The following is a 13,433-nucleotide window of genomic DNA, read 5'->3' as shown; positions in this document are numbered from 1 at the left end:
AAGCACCTGAGGCTACATGATTCCTCTTCCACATTCTTTATAAGAGGGAGTTTCTCTGTTCTAGTGTTCCCAGCAAAAGTCCTGGGGTTAATTGGACCAGTTAAGCTGTTTAGCTAAGCTAAAGACCATAAACCAGGGAAAGGATGTTCTGAGTGACTGGGACCTAGATTGACTGGATCCTGAACCAACCAGGAGCCAGGGGAATAGGATTCTTGGCTTAAATCAGCAAGCCTCCTGTTAGAAGTAAAAGTGGGCTCAATCCCAGCCAGGCTTTTCCATTGCCCAAAATGTGGTCATAACACATAGAACCAAGTTAGGGGGTTGGAAAGTTGTGTGTGTGTGTGTCCAGTAAGCATGCCCATTCTCAGGGAAAAGAGGATTCCCCAACTCTGCTGCCTTTGTCTGTGACCTGAGGATGGGAATGATTTAAGAGTGTGGCTGTAGGAGGAAGGACTGATAAAAAGATGTGGACAAAGCCAGGAGGCTCTCTAGCTTTTGGCTGGTGAATACATTTTTTAAAGAGATTTGATGCAGGAGTGGCCTTGATTTGCATCTTCATTATAGAGCAAGCAGCCAATTTCTTGAGAATCCATTGAGATTCTTTGTTACCAAGGTTGGCTTGATAGTATAGTTCAGGTGGGAATACTGTCACAAATGCTGAAGGTGAGGAATACATTTGTATTTCCAAGTAATTACATAGTCTCCACATAATCTCCACAATTCTGTATGAAAATTATAGTGAAACATAGCAAGGAAGGGTGCTCCAATAAATAGGAAATCTATGATGTAAAAATATATTCACCATGTGTTTTCTTATCAGGAGTTAAATATTAATATAGTAAGTAGTAATAATTCTAGAAATATGGATGTATTTGGGGCAAAGAATTAACTTTGTTTTCATTGTTTAAAGTTAATTCTGAGGCCCCAAATTAAATATGGTTTAGAAAATGCAAAATGAAGCCTAGTATTTATTTCTTAATTGAGATCTTAAGTATTTGGTCATGAACAAATAATTTCTCATGAAAATTTATGACAGTGTGCCAGATACATGATTCTCTAGGATTTGTTTTCTCTTAAGGTTGAAGGAGTTGTCTCAGCAGATTTATTATTCTCTTCTGCTTGTCAACCTGAGAATTTGAATAATGAAAACAGCCTACCTGTCCTGAACTGTTTGCATGTAAATTCTGATAAAAGCTACAGTTCAGCCTAAAGCTGCAAAAATCAGATGCATACAAAAGATGGGTTGAACTTTTGAAATAAACATAATTCACAGAGTGAGTAATTCATGCCTTGTTTTTCTGATGATTTTTTTCAGAACCGAATGGAGGAAAGCAAAGCACTCTTTAGAACAATTATCACATATCCCTGGTTCCAGAACTCCTCAGTTATTCTGTTCTTAAACAAGAAAGATCTTCTAGAGGAGAAAATTATGTATTCCCACCTAGTTGACTACTTCCCGGAATATGATGGTAAGTCAGCAGTCTTTAGCCAGCCCAGTGGCTGGGGAGATGTTTTGCCTCACAAGATCAGTGCAAAAGCTAATGCATTGCAGTGGACCCTGGCTGTCTTTGCCCTCAGAAGCAAGCATGTTGTGATTGAGGAAGTAAGAATTTTTGTTTGCTCTATCCTTTAATGATACGGAACATTTCATTCCATTACAATGCTGAACATTATAGCAAAAGAAAACAGTTTCTTATGTTTTGAAGTATGTCAGAGCAGCGAACAGTTTTAACCGATGGTGTATCCACCATTTTAATTCCTACAATGCTGAACATTATAGCAAAAGAAAACAGTTTATGTTTTGAAGTATGTCAGAGCAGGGAACAGTTTTAACCGATGGTGTATCCCCCATTTTAATTCTCTTTCATTTGGTGACAGTCTGCCTCTGCCTCTCTCTAGAGAGGACACAGTTATGATCAAGAGCCCATGTTCTGAAGTCAGTCTATCCAGATTCAAATCTCATTCTGATACTTCCTTTTTATAGAACCATGATCAAGTCACTTAATTGCTCTGGGCCTTAAGACCAAATTCATGGGATTATTTTTGTAGACTGTAATAGATATCATGTATGTGACATTTTAGCATGATGACTGACACATAGGGAATATTCACGAAATATTTACTTTGGGGAGGCTTCATGGGCCGATGAAATCCCATCCTTAGGGACGGTACCTACAAACAGATCTTGCCTCCTCACCTAGACTGAAATCCTGAACAAGTAGACATGATACCCAACCCATTCTGAGAAATACATCCAGCCACTCTAAAACAAGGGAGTCACAGCCACTGGCCTGTAAGAGCTTATGTGGCGGGTGGGGAAAGATATCTTTCCCCACCCCCATACTACTTGAGTCTAGATAAGGAGTGGCCTGTTGCCTATTTTTATACAGTTTTATTCAAACAGCCACACCCATTCATTTAGGCACTGTCTGTGGCTGCTTTCATGCTACAGCAACAGAATTGAGTAGTTGTGACAGAGATCAAATACCTAAAATATTTACTCTCTGGTCCTTTACAGAGAAAGTTTGCCAAACCCTGGTCTAGACAGAATAGTGGTTAGAGAACAAGCTTTGACTGTCAGAGTTCCAGCTCTGCCACTTGCTGGCAATGATGCCTTGGACAAGTTTATTTAACTACTTTCTTCCTAAGTAAAAAGGATTGAGTGGAATTATATAGGTAAATCACTTAGCACAGTATCTGCCACAGAAGAATACAAACCCAAAGGACCTATTATAGAGAGAGAGCACATAACAGCAAGAGGACAGGCTGTTTTTAAAATTACCTTATCAACATATCCAGGATGGGTATCAGTTCAACGGTGTTTTTGTACTTCTGAAAGCTCCCTCAGAAAGGTAATTACTTCAAAACACTAAGATTCAATATGAATATTGAATATTTCTGTGAGTAAATACATCAGAGATGAAGTTTTACATGTCCTTTCTTCCCACATGCATTGGTCCAGTGCTGGCTCACAGAAGAGAAACATTACATGTTCAATGAACTGAAGGTCCCTTCCCAGATACGTGTAAGATTCTGAAGTTTGAACTGAAAATAGAAATGTTTGTGGACATTATCAGGTGTTAGAGATAGTATTGTTTTTGTTAGCAGTGGGTTCCCATCCTCTTTCCAAGTACATTTTCCTTTGTTCTCTGCTATTGCTTTAAAAACAAATGCTTTCCTGGCCTAAACAGTGTTTTTACATTTACCCCTTTTAATTTGCCACCAGCTTGCCACCAAATCATAAATGCCTGAGAAGATAATCCTCAGTGTTCCCGATGAAACTGTGGAAGGAAGTAACTTCGCGTGTAGTTAATTTGCTCTTCCACAGCAACAGGCTAGTTCTTTAAACACATCTACCTCAGTAAGATGGGCACGAAACATCTGCCTTGCACTGAAACACATATGCTTGGCTTAGACCCCTGAAAAGAGAGATTCATAATTTTTCTCAGAATTTAGTGGGAATCAGCAGAGAGAAATGAACCCTCTCCTCCACACATAGCACCCACCTATAGACATGCATGTTTTCATGATGTGCTTATATACAGGATGATAAAGGACAAATACAGCATAGCCTGCCTCACAGAGGCTCAGGCTACTTGATGTAGCATACACAACTGCACCACACATTGGTTGTATTTTTCTGCACTAATTCTTTTTTGCGATAGGTTTTGGAGGGTACAATTTTTTTCCTCTCTCTCTATGCAACATCTTATCTTTGTCCAATGATTTTTCCAGATTCTCCATCATTATGAGCATTTTCCATCCAACATGTGTCCATTGTGAATGTTTTAAAATCTGAAGATGTTATTTATTTTTAATCTCCCCCAGTATACACATAACACACATAGGAAACTTGGCCGCAAAAAAAAAGACAGACTATTAGTCACAAAGCAAATGCAGCTGTCATTTCATCAGACTCAAAGCCTTTATAAGATGAGCTAAGACTGAAAAAACTCTAGGCCCACTCTACAGTGATGTTTTTATAATAAACATGTTTATAGTATTAAAATTTCACACTTCCACATTTCTGCACTTACAAAGTCTTAATCTTAATGTCATTTCTGTATTTCTCTTTAGTAAGGGAAATTACCATTTCCACATGGACCTGAACTTCAAAATTGTTCATAAAGACTGAAATTTTGTTCTTGCTATGATGACTATAATGATTTATTTATAGTTTATGTTTATGCAAATAATATAATTTATACATAAAAACATAACACACTCCAAGTACTCTTTAGTGAACTTGAGTCTAGTTCTGATATTCATTGGAGTTTTTTTTTTTAAAGAATAAAAAGTAGACCCTTTTTCCCATATAGGGTAAGTATAAAATCATGTGGATGAAGTTCATTCATAAGCTAGCAAGTTAGTGTTTTTATGAAAATGAGCGCTCCAGCTCTAATTATCTATTAAGTTTTAAGTATTTTTTTATTATTGCTATGAAATTAGTAACCACAATACATTGAAAAAGATAGGACAATTTTATATGTTTATATGAAATTATAGCATTTATAATTATGGCATTTTTTCATTTAATATTGATGCCAGCCTTCTTAATTACTGACCCAAATTTCAATTCTAAGTACCTTGTATAAGTGAAATCATTCTATATTTATTCTTTTGTGTCTGGCTTATTTTACTTGGCTCTATGTTGTAAAATCCATCAGAACTTCACTTTAATGGCTGAAGAGTACTCCGTTGTATGTGTATACTACCTTTGGTTTATCTTTTCCTCTCTTGTTGGACCCTTGAGTTGTCTCTACTTTTCACTGTTGTGAATAATGTAGCAATGAATATTGACATACAAATATCTGTTAAAGTTTCTTCTTTCAGTTCCTCTAGCTATATACCTAAAAAAAAATTTGCTGAGTCACATGGTAATTCCGTGCTCAGCTTTTTGAGGAACCATCAAACTGTTTTCCACAGCAGCTGCACCATTTTACAGTCCCACCACAAGAGTTCAAATTTCTCCTCATCCTCACCAGCATTTATTTTCCACTTTTTTGACTACAATCATTATAGACAGGAAGTAATATGTCATTGTGGTTTCAATTTGCATTTCCCTAATGATTAATGATATTGAGCATCTTTTCATGTGCTTATAGGCCATTTGCATATTTTCTTTGGAGAAATCTGTATTCTTTATATATTCTCGATATTAACTCCTTATCAGATATGTGATTTACGAATATTTTCTCCTATTCCGTAAGTTGTCTTTTCACTTTCTTGATAATGTCCTTTGTTGAACAGTTTTTAATTTTGATGAAGTCTAATTGGTCTGTTTATTCTTTTGTTGCCCGTGAGTTTGATGTCATAGCTAAAAACCCATTGCAAAATTATTAATTAAATATTTTTAATGTATCCTGATAAATACATCACAGTCTTTTTTAAAAGCAGCTAAGACAGTGCTTGTCACCTAACAGACCCTAAATAAATGTACAAAAATATAAACCAATTGTTTTTTACCATCACACAATGTAAGTTGACTACTACATAAATGTGGTGTGCTCAAAAACACAAGAAGTTTGCAGAAGACAGCTGTAGATGGACCTGACCTTAAGAACAGGTGTTCTATTTTGACAGATTTCAGTCTGGAAAATGTAAAGTGATCCATAACAGAGGTACATGTGGGGACAGATTGACAAGAGAGCTTGAGACAGCTATGCCTGTATGCACACAATATATAGCTGAGACCAACTCAGTCCAATAGAAGTCAGCTATCACTCCCCTAATAAAGAGCCTGCAGTGGCTCCATATCACCCAAGGAATCAAAGCTAAACTTAGCCTGGCCTTCAAGCCATCTGCCTGTTTTCACCAAACCACATTTTGCAGATGGATGGACAACCAGATGGGCAAAATAAATTGACAAAGAGGAGCAAGTACACATAGTAGTGTTGGGGAAGGTGATTACAACATATCAGATCTTCAGAGCAGAACTCATATAACTTAACGCTAAAAAACAAACAATCCAATTGAAAAATGATCAGGGGACCTGAATAGACATTTCTCCAAAGAGTACATACAGATGGCCAATAAAAATGCTCAACGTCACTAATCAAGAAAACGCAAATTAAAATCACACCTGTCAGAATGACTATCAATAAATCAACAAACAAGTCTTGGTGAGAATGTAGAGAAAAGGGAATCCTCGTGCACTGTTGGTGGGCTTGTAAATTGATACAGTCACCATGAAAAACAGTATGGAAGTTGCTTAAAAAATTAAAAAATAGGACTTCTGGGTATTTATCTGAAGAAATCCAAAACACTAATTTGAAAAGACATGTGCCACCCCCTTGTTCATTGCAGCATCATTTACAATAGCCAAGATATGGAACCAACGAATGGATAAAGATGTGCTACATATATACAATGAAATATTACTCAGCCATTCGAAAGAATGAAATCTTACCATTTGCAACAACATGGATGGACCTAGAGGGTATTATGCTGAGTGAAATAAGTCAAACAGAGAAAGACAAAAACAAATGATTTTGCTTACATGTAGAATCTAAAAAACAAACAAAAGAGAAATAAACTCAAATATAGAAAATAAATATGGTTGTCAGATGGGAAGGGGCTTGGGGGTGGGTGAAAAAAGTGAAGGGATTAAGAAGTACAAATTGCCAGTTATAAAAAAAGTCATGGGGATGTAAAGTACAGCATAAGGAATATAGTTAATATTGTATTAACTAGGTATGGTGTCAGATGGGTACTAAACTCATCAGGGTGATCACTTCAAAAGTTATTTGTCTTATCACTGTGTTGTACACCTGAAACGAATATAGTATTGCATGTCAACTCTAACTGAAAAAGAATGCAGATACCTTATAAAATGTGCAGTACAGATGTCATCTTCATGGGCATTGACTCAACAAATATTTATTGAACACATTAGTGGATCAGCTGACAAACTGTCTCTCTCTTCCCTTGGCCAACAGGACCCCAGAGAGATGCCCAAGCAGCTCGAGAATTCATCCTGAAGATGTTCGTGGACCTGAACCCAGACAGTGACAAAATTATCTACTCCCACTTCACATGCGCCACAGATACCGAGAACATCCGCTTTGTCTTTGCTGCTGTCAAGGACACCATCCTCCAGTTGAACCTGAAGGAGTACAATCTGGTCTAATTGTGCCTCCTCAACAGCGCCCTTTCCTTCCTTGGTGGGCTTTTGAAGCTATACAAGAGGGACTGTATTTCTGTGGAAAGCAATTTGCATAATACTAATTTATTGCCGTCCTGGACTCTGTGTGAGCGTGTCCACAGAGTTTGTAGTAAATATTATGATTTTATTTAAACTATTCAGAGGAAAAACAGGATGCTGAAGTACAGTCCCAGCACATTTCCTCTCTTTTTTTTAGGCAAAACCTTGTGACTCAATGTATTTTAAATTCTCAGTCATGCACTCACAAAAATAAGAGTTGTTTCTTTCTCTCTCTCTTCTTTTCTATTGAGCAAAATGAAGCTGATTTCCCTTTCCCTAACCCATACCTCCCTCCTGATTTTTTCCCTGGTTACAATGGCCTTTATCCTAGTTCCATTCTTGGTCAGGTTTTTCTCTCGAATGAAAAAGTCAGGACAACGTCATTTGATTTAAGCCATCAACGTCAGCTTAATTTAAGAGTTTGTAGTTTTTGCTGAAGGATTATAAGTATTAATACTATGGTTTTAAATGTATTGCTCTGGATACACATATTTTTTTTTTAATATAAATATATTGTCTTGCCTCACTTTGGGCTGGGACAGTGGATGCCCATATAACAGTTAAGTGTCATTTCTTTTCAGTTTCTTTCTTCAGCCATAGCTGGTTACTCAGAAAATATGCAGAAGTCAATAAGGCAAGGGCAAAGACACACAGAAGGAGTCATTTCTTTTGAAATGCCATGTGCCATTGTCCTTCCTCCTTTCCTTGCTTTTTCTTTTTTTTACCCTCTCTTTAAATCGCCGATGCCAAAAAATATGCCAACAGACACTACATTATCCAATGGCTGCTACCCAGAGCCTTTTCATAGATGCTCTTAATTTTTTTCCCCTTGGTTAAGACTTTTCCTTTTTTTCTTAGTGTTTGGACCACAATTTTTAGATGACGTTTATTATGGGTATGTGTTGCCAAAGCTGGCTTTTTGTAAAGCAGAATAAGAACTTAAAAGATAAAAGCCAGTATCTTAAAATGTAAGAGAATAAGACTGTGAAGCCTAAAATGATTGGCTGTGAACCTGAAACACCAATTGCCAAACAATTGGTAACTGTAAATTTGATTCTTATGGTCCATTCTTTTCTTTGCCCTTAAATCACATTGTTTAGTGTCCGTGTTCCATGTTGAGTGTCCAAATCAACAATTTGGAAAAGTGTCCTCTGTGATGCAACATGAAATCTGCTTGTGTCTCTTCATTCAAAGCCAATTTTACTCTCTGTATGTTCTTTAAGGTCAAGTAGGTCTGCCAAGAACATTGATTGATAGTATTATTCTGACACCTTTAATTTGCAAAATCTGAAGTTACTGCTAGTTTACCACCTTTGGATCTTTTTAAACTGGTGACTGGTTAAGGTGAACTTAAGGAAGAATTATGGACTTGACGCAAAAGTAACCTCTCAGTGTTCTGTAGAACATGTATTTATGTAACTGAACCTACTAAGAGAGATGTTTGGAATTCTATATGTGCAATTTTCAACAAATGCAAAAAATACAGCACATGTATTGATGAGCTTCTGTCAAGCAGACTGAGCTGAAATATGATTTAAGAAAATAAATCATGATTGTTTTAAACCTGCTGGGAAGTTAAAATTAGGCCATGACACTGGTCTCATTTTAACTACAATACTATTTGGCACGAGTCTAAACTTCCATATAAATCACTCTCTTGGAACAACAAAGGGGAGAGAGAAAATTAATAGCTTATTAGATGAATACAAGAGTTATTAAATAGTAATGGGATGTTCTCATTCTTTACTCTCCCAGCCTCAGACAACACAGGTTACTTTTTTTCCTTGCTCAGAAAGCACCTGTAATTTAAGAAACAGACTGCCTGTAGGTATAGTGCAATTACGATTGCTCTAACCATTGTACATACATCTCTCTCTCTTGATATTGCAGCATCCATACTGGCTTTATAATCATTAATTTTTTGGCAGATTGAATGTGCTGTATTGATATGTATCTATGTAATTGTATTGTATGTCTTATAGCTAATTCACATTTTGAATAATGTTATTTTATTTACTTTTTTAAGAGAGGAGAATGTAAATTTGTCAGTTTATTTCTGACTAGGGATATTTTTTTTTTTCCATTTAGAAAAGAAGAAAAAAAAAAAACCTTACTATCGTACAGAGCGGTACTAGCATCGTGCTGTATAAAATCATTTGCACATTCCTGAGTAGAGGTATACTGATTATAAGACCCAAAGGTAATTTCATAGCAAAATACATAAAATCAGTCAGAGCTTTTATACAAACATGGAAACCAACTTTGTAGAACTTTTGCCATTTGACCTAGGATTGGAATATGAGCTTTTATACGATTCATATTCTTATTTGGCAAATGCACAGTTTAGTATTACCTCTCTGGTGGCCTTTATTAGAAAGGCAGTTTTAGAAGCTATTGTGATCCACTAAGGAAATGTTTTAACAGCTAGAGACCACTGCTTGCCTGAAAGGGCGATCTTAAATTTGGTGCAGAAAAAAAAAAAAGTAAACATTTGAAGGCCTACAGTATGTATAGAGAAAACCTCATCACAAGATCATAAGTGTTACCGTTGTAGGGAATCAAGATATTCTGTTTAATAGAGCTATAGTAGATTGTAGTTGATTAAACCTGATCTCAAAGCTCGAAAAAGCTGAGCAAAACAGGGAAAGATTGTCATAATTTGTCTTTATGAAATTGGGATGGAATTGCTATGCAGAATTGAGGTTTGTGGCTTCACTGTTTCTCCTAGGGTGCATGACAAGATCCCTTCTCTTGAGAAAGGAAAAAATTGATCACCCTAGCTGCAGTGATGCATAGAAACCTAGTTGTATCCACACTAGTCAATCGAAGCTAAAGGATTTTCTTTTTTGTTTCTTTGGGGTTTTATTGAAGGGGCTGGGGGCGGGAAGGGATTCTTTTCAGTTTTGTATAAAAACAAAGTTTACTCATGCTTTATATTATATTGTGATTGCAAGCGTTATAAGCGTGTGCCACTGGACTCCTAGTGATGCTCTAGGCAATGGAAGCCTGTGGCGAGTTTTATGGTGACTTGGGCATGTCTTATTCAAAAACAAAAACCTTTCTTCAGCATACCAAGGCAAGCAGCCATTTCATGACTCACCCAACACATTGCAGTGTACCAGTTTACAGATGATTTTTCCCTTTTTTTGCATATTATGGCAGTTATAACCCACAGAGAATTCCTTATTTATAAATTGGAGGTTTGTACTATGCCTTACAGAGCTTAAATTCAGAAGTCTGTGCCTCATAGCTGAAACAAAGGGAAATGATAAACCCATTCAAAAGTAAATAAATCCCCTCAAAGTTTTTGTTTTTGTTTTAAACATTGCCATATAAAGAGCTCTGTTGAATGTCATGAATGGACTGGGGGGAAAAATCTTAGGAACCTGCATATGTTGTTTACTAGCAGATGACATCTACAAGTTATTTGAAGAACACCTGAAACTTGTATTTTTTTGTAGATTAACTAGCAGGTCTAATATTTTAAAGGTAATTCAGCTAAAGGACAATTTACTTTTTTTACTTCAGACTATCTTGATTGTCAAGGTGTATGAACTGTAATCTTAAAATTTATACTGCCACATGATTGTAAATTTTAGTTGTCTTAAGTTAGGAATCAGTGAAATGCTATTTATGCTGGATTTGGGTCAAAATGACTATTATTTGCAAAAAAAATAATGGGAAGAAAGGGCTGCATAATGAGATACTGCAAGACTCAGATGTTGGTCGGAAATAACCTTCAAATTACCCTCAATTTCCCTTTGTTTTCAGTTTCTTGAAAAAGAAGGAATGAAATGAAACGTAGTAGAAATGTTAACCCATATAAAAATAAAGTGTACCCAAATATTGTAATGTATATTGCTGCTCTTCTTAAAATTAAATAAGGGTTTAAAACCACTTAATTGGTAATTGAGAACATTTCAATTGATATAAATAAAGTGTGCTTGGTATACATTCACATTTTCTTCCAAAGATATATCTTTGGTTAGAAACACACACAAATTAAAACAAGTAATATTGTATGTTTATCTGTTTCTACATATTTCCAGCATATGTAGCGTTAATAGATCTGTCCTGGTAACTGTCTTCAGGATTTCATTTTGGTTCCATCAAATTAGGAAAAGAAACAGCTTATTGTATATGATTAGCTAGAGATTTTTGGAGCTAGACACCTGCTATTTAGTAGACACTTAGTACAGAGTCTAAACCTGTCATTTGTTTTATAACAGAACAAACCATTTCCTGCCTTCTTCCCAACTACCAATGCCCTTTCAATAGCACTCTTGCCTCTAGAATCATCTGTTCAAAGTATGCATACATACCTAGCACATAGTAGGTGCTCAAATATTTCTTTCTTACCTCCCTTATCTATCACATACCTCCATTTCTCCACATAATTCCGACCCAATAATAAATGACTTTTACATGTTATTAAAACATCTATTGGATAAAATTGGATTTTACTTGGATAAAGGAATTCCAACTTTCTTATAAGCTATAGTAGACAAAATAACAGGAGGAAGATATTCTTCAGAATATTTTTAAGTTTAGGAAGAAAGAAAAAATTACTATGTACCTTTGTTCAGGATATTTTGAAAAACATGTTTTAATGGATTTCTTTTCCTCAACAAGCTCTCAAAATACAACTTCTTGCTGAATTCCTCACCTGTCATCACATTGGAAGCTCTTACTAGACCTATGTATTTAGGGAGTTTTGTCAGAAAACATTTTTAACTTGCAGTATTTAAAGGAATCATATTTACTGTTCTTAAAATGTCATTCAAATGCATGTATTGTCTATTGTTTGGGGATGGGAACTAGTTTTGCAAAAAACACCTAATGTTGTATAATAATGCCCCAATGATCTTGCTGGTTAAAAATACAGTATTTTTGGCCATAATTTTGTACTACAGTATTCTTCATTCTTTAGTTTTGCTTCTCTCGAAGTTGCCTAAGTTTCTCCCAGTGTTTTTTTTATTATGAGCAGTATTGGAATAAATCTTTCCTTAAAACACTTTATACTGCACATGCATTTTCCAAAGTAGGCAGGTTCAGTAGTTTCTAACCCAACCAAAAAAAATCTTTTCCTTTATGTATATAATCAGAAACTTCAGTTTCCTTTAGTAGAAATATTCATATTGGTAATATAGATCAAATTTGCTTAAAAAAAAATGCCCCGATTAAAGTTGCAACTGTAAAAATAAATTTATATAGCTGCTCAATAAAGACTTAGAAAGAGCTGCCTATTTTCAATCTGAGGCACTCTTCTAATGAGAAGAACCTGGCCTAAAGGGGCCATGATGCTTGGTTTAGGGTTTTCCCAGTTCAACATTGGTAGTGAATGGGTCCACTCCAGTGGGAAAAAGGCCCTGGTATAGGTGTCCCTGATGTCTGTGACTTTTAGAAACACATATCTAGGCTTTTGAAATCCGCTAAAAAGTAGCTTTTCTTTCACTAGCAATTTTGTGGTTGGGGTTGATGGTGGCAAGTGTTTTTCTAGAAAATCGTTGTCTATATAGGGACTTAAAACCCCAGCAAAAGCAAAACTTGTTCCTGCTACCTGTGATCAGGTGTTTTCAGCAGCCTAGTCCTTGCTAGTGGAATTTTGTGGGTTTTCAGAATACTGTTCTGCCCAAATACTCTGCAGAAGAAAGTGTCATTTTTACTTAAAAGCCTTTGATTTAAGGGCTGTCCTGTCCTAGCCCTGCACTTTATAGAGGCCATCTCCAGTAGATGGTGTTCCCTTCTCTCTGGATCTTACTGTTAAGGGAATGAATGGTATGACTTGGGACTGTCATATTATGCAGGCCTGCAGTAATCAGCTGCCACAACCTCTCTGCTGAGGAAATGAGATGTTAAGTGGGCCCTGAGCTCTCCCGACTCTGGCCTGGCCATGGCTGGACCACTCTAGGAGCCAGGTCCATCTGCATCATCATCTTGAAGACCCTCTGTCCACAAAAAAAAAAAAAAAAAAAGGGAACTTGCAGAACATTATATGAGCCAAATATTTTAACTTGACCTTTTGACTCATAGAGCAAGCCTGCCTAGTCAGATTTTTTTTTTGCTGACCTATCCTTATAGAAGCAGTAAAGTAGTTGAAAGCTTCTCTCCCTGGCTCCTCACCTTCCTCGCCTCCTATCTTGCTCTTAGGTTGTGATAGCCCGAGTGCTACCTCTTAAGAAACCAGTTAAACCATAGTAAAAAGTGGTGGAGGAACTTGGTGCTAAGG

General features: G+C 36.3%; 1 protein-coding gene across 1 annotated transcript in view; it reads left to right on the top strand.

Annotated features, from left to right (window-relative positions):
• Positions 1 to 12,104, top strand: part of LOC102877919 (guanine nucleotide-binding protein G(q) subunit alpha) — a 176,159-nt gene extending 164,055 nt beyond the window's left edge. Inside the window, exons 5-6 of the mRNA XM_006918455.3 lie at positions 1,316 to 1,469; positions 6,939 to 12,104. Of these exons, the coding sequence (XP_006918517.1) occupies positions 1,316 to 1,469; positions 6,939 to 7,129 (345 nt within the window). The 3' untranslated portion in view covers positions 7,130 to 12,104. The remainder of the gene's footprint in view (positions 1 to 1,315; positions 1,470 to 6,938) is intronic.
• The last annotated feature ends 1,329 nt before the right edge of the window (positions 12,105 to 13,433 follow it).

The sequence above is a fragment of the Pteropus alecto genome, unplaced genomic scaffold, assembly GCF_000325575.1.
Source record: "Pteropus alecto unplaced genomic scaffold, ASM32557v1 scaffold95, whole genome shotgun sequence".
NCBI lineage: Eukaryota > Metazoa > Chordata > Mammalia > Chiroptera > Pteropodidae > Pteropus > Pteropus alecto.
The sequence above is the reverse complement of the archived record's forward strand: the minus strand, read 5'-3'. Positions and strand labels throughout refer to the sequence as shown.